The sequence below is a fragment of the Myotis nattereri genome (assembly GCF_964212035.1).
Source record: "Myotis nattereri genome assembly, chromosome: 5".
Lineage (NCBI taxonomy): Eukaryota > Metazoa > Chordata > Mammalia > Chiroptera > Vespertilionidae > Myotis > Myotis nattereri.
In genome coordinates this window covers 22,967,730-22,979,733 of record NC_138080.1, presented here as the reverse complement: position 1 = coordinate 22,979,733, position 12,004 = coordinate 22,967,730, and the positions used below count along the sequence as shown (strand labels likewise).

General features: G+C 55.0%; 1 protein-coding gene across 1 annotated transcript; it reads left to right on the top strand.

The window, feature by feature from the left end:
• Positions 1-2,716: 2,716 nt before the first annotated feature.
• On the top strand, positions 2,717-11,982 carry PALM3 (paralemmin 3; the record flags this gene model as incomplete). The annotated part of the gene is made up of 7 exons (XM_081092823.1): positions 2,717-2,757; positions 5,224-5,272; positions 6,412-6,492; positions 7,086-7,225; positions 7,375-7,459; positions 9,753-9,798; positions 9,913-11,982. The coding sequence occupies 7 exons, from the start codon at positions 2,717-2,719 to the stop codon at positions 11,748-11,750; spliced, it is 2,280 nt and encodes a 759-aa protein (XP_080948949.1). The 3' UTR covers positions 11,751-11,982.
• Positions 11,983-12,004: the final 22 nt, after the last annotated feature.

Below are 12,004 nucleotides of genomic sequence, written 5' to 3'. Positions count from 1 at the left end.
CAATTAAAAACCAATTTTAAAAATATGTTCTCTCTTCATATCATGGCAAATATGCTTTTAGAATGACCTAGAAGGCCAGGTTTAACGGACATTTTTAAAAATGAGTTATTCATTATGATAATCTACAAATAACTTTTTTTAAAATATATATATATTTTATTGATTTTTTACAGAAAGGAAGGGAGAGAGATAGAGTTAGAAACATCGATGAGAGAGAAACATCGATCAGCTGCCTCCTGCACACTCCCTACTGGGGATGTGCCCGCAACCAAAGTACATGCCCTTGACCGGAATTGAACCTGGGACCCTTGAGTCTGCAGGCCGACACTCTATCCACTGAGCCAAACCAGTGAGGGCATCTACAAATAACTCTTAATAAAACTATTCCCGAAGTCTCTTTTGGATAAGGAATGCATGGTAATTATTTTTTACTCTTTGAAATGGTTGTATACAATACAAAATCATACTTTTTAATTTTCAGATAAAAATAAAACACTGACAATATTGAAGTAACTGAAAATATCCTTTCTTTGCCTTTAACAGATTAGGAATCTATTTCTTTTCTTTTTTAAAACTTTTCTTTATTGATTAAGGTATTACATGTCTGTCCTTATCCCCCCCCCCATTGCCCTCCCCCCCCACACTTTAATGGACATTTTGAATCCCTAGGAGTTTTGTGCTAGAATATGGGGTACAGGGAAACCCCAGTCCTCAGTCTGGCCCCCTTTGCTTCCCACCTCCAACTCTGCCCTGCGTAGCAAGGAACCTTGTGCATGTGCCTTGGCACCCTGTCCTACATTCCCAAGCTCTTTCCTCACGCTTATCCCCACAGCTGTTCTTGGCCACTTCTGAGGTCAGGGTACAGTGAAGTGGCAGGGTGAGGCCACCCTGGCTGCATGGTCTGCCTTCGGGAAACGGAAAGCTTTCTCAGTGAGCTCAAGACCACTCAGCCCTGGCTGGGTGGCTCAGTGGGTTGGAGTGTTGTCCCATAAACCAAAGGTTTTGGATTTGGTTCCCAGTCAGGGAACATACCTAGGTGTGGGTTCAAACCCCGACTGGAGTGCATATGGGAGGCAACCGATTGCTGTTTCTCTTCCTCTCACTTCCTCTCTCTCTAAAAATCAAGAAAAGAGTATCCTCGCCTAATTGGTTTGGCTCAGTGGATAGAGCGTCGGCCTGCGAATTGAAGGGTCCTGGGGTCGATTCCGGTCAAGGGCACATGCCCGGGTTGCGGGCTTAATCCCCAGTAGGGGGCGTGCAGGAGGCAGCCAATCAATGATTCTCTCATCATTGATGTTTCTCTCTTCCTCTCTAAAATCAATAAAGATATATTTTTTTAAAAAAGAAAAAGAATATCCTCAGGTGAGGATTTAAAAAACACACCAAAAACCAAAAGTCCAGCCAGCATGGCTCAGTGGTTGAGCATCTACCTGTGAACCAGAAGGTCGTGGGTTCGATACCCATTGGACCACATGCCTCGGTTGCGGGCTCAATCCCCAGTCGGGGATCCCGTGCAGGAGGCAGAGGCAGCTGATCAATGATTCCCTCTCATCACTGTTGTCTCTCTCTCTCTCTCTCTCTCTCTCTCTCTCTCTCTCTCTCTCTCCCTCTTCCTCTTTGAAATCAATAAAAAATATTTTTTAAAAACCCCTTCCTTCTTATTTAAAAAGAACAATAACACTGGGGCAAGGAGTTTGGGCGGCCCAAGTACCCCGAACAGGAACCAGGAGAGGGAGGTGAGGATGTGGGGCACCTTCTCTTTGCTCCATGGGAGGGTCTTTGCTGAAGTGTGCGCTCCAGAGCAGGGAGGTCAGGCAAGGGCCTTTCTCCTTGAGGCTCATGTCTTGGACTTGCACAGTGTGACCAAGGCTGTGCAATTAGGGGAAGCGCTGGAGACTATGGGAGACCAGCCAGGGGAGTAGAAAGGGGCTGCTGGCACTTTAAGAATGGCACGGGGGTGCCAAATAGAGACCCTCGAGATTTAGGTGGAAAGTTCTCTGGAACTTCCTCATCACGAACCCACCCCTAATTGTTACAGCATCTAAGGGTCCAGTGCCCTGGAGGCCACTTAATCTAATTCTCACATTTCACAAAAGGGGAAACTGAGGCCTCGAAACCTGAGGCGAGTTGCCTAGCGTTACCCAGAGCCCAGGTCTCCCGATTCCCACCGAGCTCAGAATCCTCCAGCTGGATTAGTCCCTCCCTCCCCACCCCAGAGCCAGGGTCCAAGAAGGGAGGGCAGTACGTAGTGTGCAAGAATAGCCAGCATGGATGGTGTGCAATGATGCTCACAGGGGAGGGACCCATAGTGGGCAGACTGGAGTCGAGTCGTCTGGCACGCCAAGTGGGGGCACCATTCTCCAAGGAGGGTCTGCGACTCCCGACTCTGGCCCACATGCCCCACCAGGCATGTGAGAGCATGTTTGCCGGGAGGCAGCCCAGTGCAGCAAGGAGGCCAGTAGCTGGTAAATAATTTATCAGGACAGCTGATAGTACCTCCCCAGAACTGCCCGCCAGCCCCCAGCCCCCCTCGCCCCATGCACCTCCCGCCTCCCAGCCCAAACCAGCTGGACCAGCTCTCCCGGTGCCTGACCGCAGCCCCCCCACTCCTGCCAGCCAAGTCACAGCCTCCATCCAGGGCACCTTCAGGCAGGCAAGCAGGTAGTGAGTCCTGATCTTGGACATCTGAGACCAGAACGTGGGCTTCTGGGCAGAGATGGCCCTGCAGAGCCAGGTGTGGTCTCCGGCCACACCCATGTAAGTGTCCAGGGTCAGGGGGGCAGGTGGGCAGGGCCTGGGAGGGGCTCACTGGGGACGCTGACCTTTCCGCTGGGGTGAGAGCCCCAGATGGCCTCTCCTAAGGCCAGGGGAAGTGGAGGGAGGCCAGCAGCCAACCTCAAAGGCTCTCCGATGACCCCCTCCCCAGAGAGCTGGGTGGGAGAAGTGAACCTCCACCCCCGTTTTGGGGGATTTTCTGCTCCGAGGCTTCAAGCCCAAAGTCCAGCCTGGGGGTGGGGCTAGGACTGGGGTGGGGGTGGGGTGGGAATGACAGGGCTCCTCACTGCTCCCTTTTTGACTCTAGGAACACCCCTCAGCGACTATGGTGGGAGGAAATGTTTGAAATCCAACAGAAAAAGTTACTAGTTCCTAAACTGGGAAAGATGATGGCAAAATTGGAATGATCACCTGCTTAATGAAATGGCTACCAACTATTCCTGGTGGCAACAGGCCATAGCTATGAACGCTGTTCTTGTAGAGTTAGAGATAAACAATATCAAATGCATGTACACAGTATGTTAATATTAGAAGTGTGAGGGCCTTTTAAAGGAGGAGGGTGAAGGGGCGCCAGAGGTTTGTAAAAAATTCTGGAAAATGGGCTCCCCCCAGGGACCCCAATTTGGTTTCCTCACTCTTTTGGGTCTCCCATTGCATTATTCACCAACTACAAACCTGGTTGCCTAGCAACGGGAACCTGATCCCCCCCAGCAAGGAAGAGGCCAGGAGATTACATCTTGGGGGTGGTACAGCAGAGGGGGGACTTCAGCCCTCCCTCAGGGGCAAACCTATTTAGCCGAGGGTCTGGCCTTCCTGCAAACCATGACTTCAACCCCCTGCCCCAACTGAAATCACAGACCCCCAGGCTGATCTCTGGTCTCCTGGCTGCCAAGACAGGGTGCCTGGACACTCCTCTCTCCCCCAGGGTTCCTAGTTTGGGGCCTGAGAGCTTCCAGTTCCAATCCTGACTCAGTGAGTGACCTTGGGCAAGTCTTTTTGCCACTTCTTAGAGCCTCAGTTTCCCCATCCATAAAATGGGGACAAGAATCCTACTTACCTCCTAGGATCTTTGGAAAGGCCCAATGAATTATATAGGCAAAGCATTTCCCAGCACCTGGCACATGGTAGGCACCGGGTAATGGTTGGGTGATTTTATTCTCAGTTGGAATATCACCTCAGCAGAGTCGACTACAGTGTCTCAAGATCAGGGCAGAGAGGGGGAGGGGGAGGTGGCTGTGGTAGCCGATTGGAAGCCCCACAGAGCACTTAGAGCACTATATATAGTAAGTGCTAAATATGTGCTGAGATTATAGCTGCATGGTGTGACCAGAGAAGATCTGGAAGGCCCTGCTTGAGTTTGGGCAATGAGGCTAACACTCACCCAACAGTGCTAGCGCTCAAATTAATAAACGTTGGAGGGCTTGCCCTGTGTGTGCCCTGGGCTAAGTGTAGAGAACAACAGGCAGATGTAGCCTTCTAGATGCTGGCCTGTGAAGCACCTGCACATAGTTAGCGCTCAGTGTATGTCCATGATGATAGGTGGGTACAGCGAAGACTGTCGCCTAAGTGCCCTGCAGGACCACAGTCAGTTCCCAGTTTCCAGATGGGGCCAGGGGCGGCCCGGGAGGCTGTGAATCGGGATCCTGGGATGCTGCAAGGAGGACAACGATGACAGTATCTCAGGTTAAACCTTAAATAGCAAATCCTCCTCCCCTCCTTTCAGCTCAGAGTCCAGGGCTAAGCAGCATGACTTGCTGACCCTTGCCCGCTGGAGGTGGGGGTTGGCAGGTGGAGAAGGCAGCTCTGGAGTTACCATGGCAATGGTGAGTGTCCACAGTGGTGGGATGGACACTTCTCTCCCCAGACTCCCTCCCCCCGCCGTCCCCCCCCCCCCCAGAGCTTAAGGGATCCTGGGTAGGAGCCAAAGTCCAGAGAGGGTATGGGATCTGAAAGAGACACAGCATGTTGGAGGTCTGGAGGGATTCGAGAATTTCTGTAGGATGGACTGGAAATGGTTATTATAATTCATCATAAGCGTTATCAATCATGGGAATTATTAAAGGTATTATGAATAATAAACTATGCTACTGTTTTTGGAGTACTACATTTTCCCCTGCATGGATACTTCCTTGTTAGGGCATCTCTCTGCAAGGTCAGGGTCAAGCTATCCAGGTCCATTTTACAGATGAGGAAACTGAGGCTCAGAGAGGTGAGGAAGGGCTTTAGCTCAACCTGTCATGGTCTCTGCTCCTGCCTCCTCACAGGACTCCTACCTATCCTTTGCCCCAACTCCTCCCACGTGCAAAGGGGAAAGAGAGGAATGCTGGGCTCTAGTTGTTTTCCAAGAAGCACAGGGATCTTGGCTTAGAGAGGGTCATTCAAGAGGTCAGCTTGCTGATGGTGGGGCCCTGGGAGACCCCCTCCGAAGCCCCTGCCCTCTCCCCACAGACCCATGGCCGAGAGCTCCCTCTACCGGCAGCGACTAGAGGTCATCGCGGTAAGTGTCGCTCTCCGGGTGAGCCTGGCCCAGCGCCCTGGATAACTCCAGTCTTAGGCTTCTTTCTTGCCTCCCTTCTATCCCGGGGAGCTGGCCTAGCACTGTGAAGTTGGGGAGCAGCACCCTCTGCTCCAGCCCTGCCTGGGACGCCCCATCTAAATCCCCAGGCCTCCACTCCCTAGTTCCCCTGTCTGGTCACCAGCACCCTCAAATTGGTGAGGCTACAACCCTGCACTTCCAGAATCTGCATCACCTGATGCTCCATTTTTGAACCCCGATCTCCCAAACATCCCATGTGTAAACCCCATTTCTCAGACCCTCATCTCTCTGATACCTCATTTCTGGATTTTCATCTCTGAACCCCCATATCGAAATTTTCATATCTCTGGACCCCAGCTCTCTGAGCCCCCATCATTCTGACCCCCATGTCTGTACCTCATCTCTCAGACCTGCACCTCACTAACCGCCATCTCTCTCATCCCTCATCTCTGGATCCTCATCTCTCTGCACCCCCATATCTAAATGTTCATTTCTTTCCCATCTCTCTGTCCCCCTCTTCTGCACCTCCATCTCTCTGGACCCCGTCTCCACAGCCCAGTCTCGCTGAACCCCCATGACTATGCCTCCCTCCCACCCCGGGTAGTTGGACTAGAGCGGTGAAGTGGGGAAGCAGCTTTTGCCCTGCCTGGGGTGCCCCACCTAGATCCTCAGGCCCCTCCGCTCCCCAGTTCCTCTGTCTCGTCACGACTCCTCCGGACCCTCATCTCATTAGCCCCCTTCCTTTGATCCCCTTATCTGGACCCCCACCCCTGAACCCCGTCTCTCTTAATCCCTTATCCCGGAACCCCAGAGCTCTGCCTCCCCTCTAGGTTTCCATCCCAAGGTTCGCCCCGCCCCCATCACAGACCCCCATCCTGGAGGGCGGGGCTTCCGCAGAATCCGGGCGCGGCGGCCCCGCCCCCGCCCCGCCCTCCCCGCTGCTGAGTCAGCGCCTCCGCAGCCCCCTCCCCGTCCCGGCCCGCGTGTGCCCCGCCGCCCTGCCGCCCCGGGAGCCCCCGCGAGTCCCGCGGAGGAGGGAGGGCCAAAGGGGCGGAGGTGGTCCCAGCCGGCCGGCGGGCAGCTCCATCCCCTGTGCGCAGGAGAAGCGGCGGCTGCAGGAAGAGATCCGTGCGGCGCGCGGGGAGCTGGAGGAGGAGAAACTCCGCGTGGAGCGGCTCAAGGTTGGTGGGTGGCGAGGGGGGACGCCTGCCCAGCCTGGGCCAGGAAGCGTGTGTGTGTGTGGGGGGGTACCTGTGAGAGTCGGTTCGCGGGACCATAGGAGCCTCCGTCTAATTTTGGGGGTGCAGTTGGGGGCACTGGTTCCAGCTTTGGGGGCGGCTGTCTTTCCCTATGTGTGAGGATAGGTGATGGTGGTGAAGGGGACACTCGTGCCATCTTCGGGAAGAGAATGGGGACAGTGAAAGTGCTTGTCCAACTTTGCGGTAGGGAGGGGCCAGAAGAGACTGATTTCACCGTTGGGGAAGTTTGTCCGATTGTGGAAGGGTTCGGGAGGACGATGGGTGCTTTTTGCAGCCTGGAGAAGCGATGGGCTGGTAACGATGGGCTGGTAACGGAGTGTCTCACCCACTAGTAGTGTTGAGGCGGCAATGAGGGCATGTATCCAGTCTGAGGAGAAATGTCTGTCCCACCTGAGTCATTGTGGGGCTATGAGAAATCTGCCCAGCCTGGGGGGGGAGGGGTACGGGGTGGGGGGAGGACCCTGCACAGGGCAGGGAAGTCCATATGGCCAGCTGGAGCCCTTTTCCATGCCCAGAGGAAGTCTCTTCGGGAGCGGTGGCTAATGGACGGGGCTGAGGGACCCGAGGGACCGGAGGAAGCCACCTTGCAGGACCCTCAGACCCCCGAGGGCCAAGCGCAGGACCGCATCCGGAACCTGGAAGACAGCTTGTTCACGTGAGTGGGGTCCCTGCCTGCCGCCTTGGCCCCAGACTGGCTAGGCCAGGACCCTGGGTCCACTCCCAGGAGGTGGCAAATTGAGACTGGGGGTGGGAGGGATCCATTGAACCTGGGGACTCGCCTCCCAGCAGCCCCCTTTCTTGCAGACTCCAATCTCAGCTGCAGCTGTTGCAAAGTGCGTCCACAGGTGCCCAGCACAAGCCCTCTGGCAGGCCCATCTGGCGCCGACAGGTGAGGAAGAGCAAATGGTTGGGGAGGGGGTGTGGCCACAGGGCCCCACGCAGAACCGTTGCAGGTACAGTTTAGATGCTGGGTGCTCTACTTCTTTGTTCTTGGGCAAGCCATTTTCCTCTCCAAGCCTCAGTTTCCCTGCCTCTGAAAAGAGAATATCAGCACACACCGGAAGTGGTATGAGGGAGGGTCCACAATATCTCAGCTTAGCACTGTGAACAGGCACAACAGAATGTTTTGATATATAGTTCGTCTTCTGGTCCGAATGAGGAAGGAGGCAGAAAATGTGGAGGAGTGCTCATGGGATCCAGTCTCAAAGGTGGGAACAGGTCACCATGAGATGCGCTTAGAATTTGAGGCATCTACACAGGTTTGGGGTTTTTTTTTGTTTGTTTTCATCTTGGTAATGCCTTTATTAAGATAGAATCCACATGCTCTACACAGAATTTTGAAAGCCAGGATACTTTACAGTAAAATCTGGCGGTCTGGGTTACCCTGAAGTCCAAAGATCCTGCCACATTAGTGCCGGGTCACTGTGAGGTGTGGGTTTTCCATAGTCTCCACCTCTCCCTGATGTCTTCCCTTAGCTCCCAAGTGCCTGTCATAAGACAGAGGAGAAGATCTGTTAATCAGCATTGGAAGCACTTGTTAGGTTTTGTTGTTGTTGTTTTTTGGTTTGTGTGTGTGTGTTTATATATAAGCCAGAACTTCCTTGCCAGAGATGCACAAGGCGTGCTTCCTCGCTCAAGGGAGCTCACAGTCCAGATGAGGAGATGGGGTGCAAAGAGTCTGTGAGTAGAGAGCCCTGGCACGAGGGAGCTCAGAGGAAGCACCGTAGTGAGGTTGAGGATTCAGGGAAGGCTTCCTGGAGGCAATGACATTTATGCTGAATCTGGGTGAGGGCCAGACAGGAGGGGAAGGGAATTCCAGGCAGAGGACAGACGCTGTAAAGGCATGGAGGCTGGAAAGAGATTAGGATCAGAGCACTGTGAGGAGATCCATGGAGCTGGGCCTAGGCTTTCTGTATGGCTGTCCCCAGCTCCCCTCCCGAGCCCAGCTTCCTCTCTCCTCCTTCGTCACTCCATTCCAGCCATACTGACCCTCTTTTCTGTTTCTTGAACTTGCCTAGCTTATTGCAGCATCAGGGCCTTTGCTGTTCCCTCTGCCTGGAATGCCCTTCCCCACCTCTTGACTCAAGGCTGGCTCTTCTCATCTTTCAAGTTTCTGTTTAATGTCATGTCTTCCCAGAAGCCCTCCTGCATCTTATACCTACAGTAAAGGAGGCACCCCGTCACCTCCCAGGGACTCCTTAACCTCTCATCCTGCTTTTCTTTTTCCTGCCAAAGTCCTCACTCCCTGGCATTGTATGTTTATTTATTTGTATTTATGACCTGCCTACTCCCATGGGAATGTATTTTTATTGATTTCAGAGAGGAAGGGAGAGGGAACTAGAGATAGAAACATCAAAGATGGGAGAGAATCATTGATTAGCTGCCTTATGCATGCCTCCACTGGGGATTCAGCCTGCAATCCAGGCATGTGCCCTGACCAGGAATCAAACCGTGACCTTCTGGCTCATAGGTCGATGCTCAACCACTGAGCCGCGCTGGCCAGGCTGGAATGTATTATTTTTGCCTCTTGAAGTCACTGTCTCGCCAACAGTGACATCACTGGCAAGCCAGACGGCTCCGGGCCACACAGTGAAGGAACAGCATGCTGGGGCAGGGCCATGTGGGCAGCTGGAAATTTGTCGCCAGCAGCCAAAGCCTCTGGAAGATGACTGGCTCCCTTAGATGCCTTGGAAACCAGAGGAAAGGTCATTAAAGTGCCCATCATCTCTTGCTCAAGTGCCTTATTTCACAGACAGGAAACAGGGGCCCTAGGTGACAGCGTCTCTTCCAAGGTTACGTAGCAAGTGAGGGGCAGACTCAGGGAGGGACTCAGCCCTCCAGGGTCCCAGCACAGTGGGCTGCCCTCCAAACGTGTTTGGAATGTATGTTCTAATAGCAAAAGGCTTACGTGTCCCTTACGGCAATCTCAGTAGCTGTCAATACAGTAGATGCCCAATATAGAATATTAGCTGCATGACACAGTATTAAGCACCTACTGTGCACAAGGCACTGGAGCAGAGGGCAATAAGATGGATGAGGAAGGCTGAGATGCAGTAGACGGTTTGGTACTGAAGATAATGGGGAGCCATTGAGGGTGTTTGAGCAGGGCAGGGGTACTGGCATGCAGGAGGCCAGACGTGAAGACATGGGCTGGCCTGACCTTGTCTCTGTTATTCCTGCAGGGTCCTCGTCCACTCTCCCAGCCCACTGTGGAGGCAGGTACTGAAGGTGGGTATTTTTGCCCCTAGGTCTGGGGGTCCCAAGAGGAGGGACCTGCATCTGGGTGACCTGCATCTCACCCTGTCACCTTCCCTCTCTTCTGCCTTCCCCTGACTTCCCCAGGTCAGACTGATCTGAACAAGAGAGCCTCTTTGCCAGCAGAACCAGTGGGCACATCCCTGGAGTCCCTGGCTGAGCCCAGAGATGAGGCTGTTGGGGTTCTGCCAGCCCTGAGGCAGGTCCCTGGGGCAGCAGGGGTCTCCTCAGAAGCCAATGGCCCCTGCCCCAGACCCAGCCCCCCTCTGGAGCAGGAGCACAATCAGGGGGTGACAGCAGCGTATGGGGGCGTGGGTGAGGCCAAAGGAGGGGGTGTGGTACAGGTGGTATGGGAAGGGCTGAGGGCTACAGAGGACTGTGCCAGGGGGGCCACGGGCCCAGAGCTGGAGGCTAAGGTAGAGGAGATGGTGCTGGAGGCCATTGGGGACAGGCTGGAAGCCAGCCGTCCCGAGCTCCCGTCCTGGGTGAAGGAGGACAGGGGTGTCGTGGAGGTGGTCTGGGAAGGGGTGGGAGGCACAGAGGCCAGCGACTCAGAGGCGTCAGGGGAGGCTGGCAGGGGCCCACAGACAGCGCAGACCAGCTCCCCGAGGCTCCAGGAGGGACTAGAGGGAGCAGCGTCTGGAAAAGGGGAAGGGCCCCCCAGGGGCAGCCCTGATGGCTTCAGGCAGGGGGGCTCTGGGGGAGAGGAGGGATCCTTTATTTGGGTGGAGAGAGTGACCCTCAGCGAGGACTGGGAGGAACTGCTGGTCGAAGGGTTGGAAGGGCCGAGGGCAGTAGGGAAGGAGGGAGGAGAGGAGAGTCCTCTGGGGGTGGGGAGGTTGGGAGGCGAGGAAACCTGGGACATGGAGAGGAGACAGGCAGAGGAGTCGCTGGGCACATGGGAGAAAGGAAGTGAGGAAAAGGCAGGGGCAGAGTGGGAAGGAATAGAGGTGTCGCTGGTGGCGGAGAAGAAAGGAAGGGAGGAGCCCTTGAAGCCAGAGAGGAGAGGAGGGGAGGGGAAGGCGGAGGCAGAGAGGGAAGGCAGTGAGGAAGCACTGTCAGCAGAAAGTGAGGAAACACAGGAACCTTTGGGGGCAGAGAGGGAAAGGGGTGAGGAGCCATTGGGAACAGAACAGCGTGGAGGAGAGGAAAAGCTGGAGGCAGAGAAGGAAGTTGAGGAACCACTGGGAGTAGAAAGCGAGGCAGTTGCGGGGCCCCTGAGGCCTGAGAAGGAACGAGGTGAGGAGAAGCTCGGGGCGGAGGAGAAGGGCGCTGAGGAAGCACAGGCTGTAGAGAAGAAGGGAGAGGAAGGAAAGCTAGAGGCGACTGAAGAACCATTGACGACAGAGAGGACGGAGGGTGAGGGATCACTCACAGGAGAGAGAACAATTGCTGAGGAGCCACGGGATCAAGAGAAAAAAGGAGATGAGGAGCCATTGGAGGCAGAGAGAACAGCAGGTGAGGAGCCATTGGAGGCAGAGAAGAGCCAAGAGGTCAAGGAAGATGTGAGTCCAGAAGAGCAGAGAAAGCCTGGAATTGGAGAGGACTGTCAGGCAGAGGAGGTGAGTGAGGCAGGGGCTGCCCTGGGGGCCAAGGAAGAGCTAAGGCCGGAGGAGGAAGGACCACCGCAGTCCCAGGAGAAGCAGGAAGGCCCGCTGGAGGAGGAAGCAGTGAAGCCTCAAACCCCTGCTGAGGGCCAGGACCCCTCAGGGGATGCCACACTCCTCCTGGCAGAGACCCCAGCTCCTGAGCAGCCCACCGAGTGCCAGCCACTGCTTCCGGTGGAGGAGCCGAAGGCCAACCCCAGTGCCCGCCCCGTGCCCACCTATGCACCTGCCCAGCAGCCCGAGCCCTCTGCTCCGCCTGAGGGTGAAGAGGCAAGCGGCCCTAAGCAAAAGACGTGCCAGTGTTGTGCGGTGATGTGAGTCCATGCCCTCCACCCCACGCCTCGCTCTTCTCACAGCTACCTCGGCCTCTTGGCATCCAGCAGAAGGTTCCCAGGCACGGACAGGGCATATGGGACTGGCCATGGCATCTGGGAGCCTGCTGGCCCACACCTCCACCTCCACCTGGGCTTCTGGACCCCTTGCCCACTGCCTGTGACCCTGGCTCCCTTCTCCAGCTAAACCTTTATACTTGAAAATAAAATATTAAAGCATTGGGACAGCTCGAATGTGTG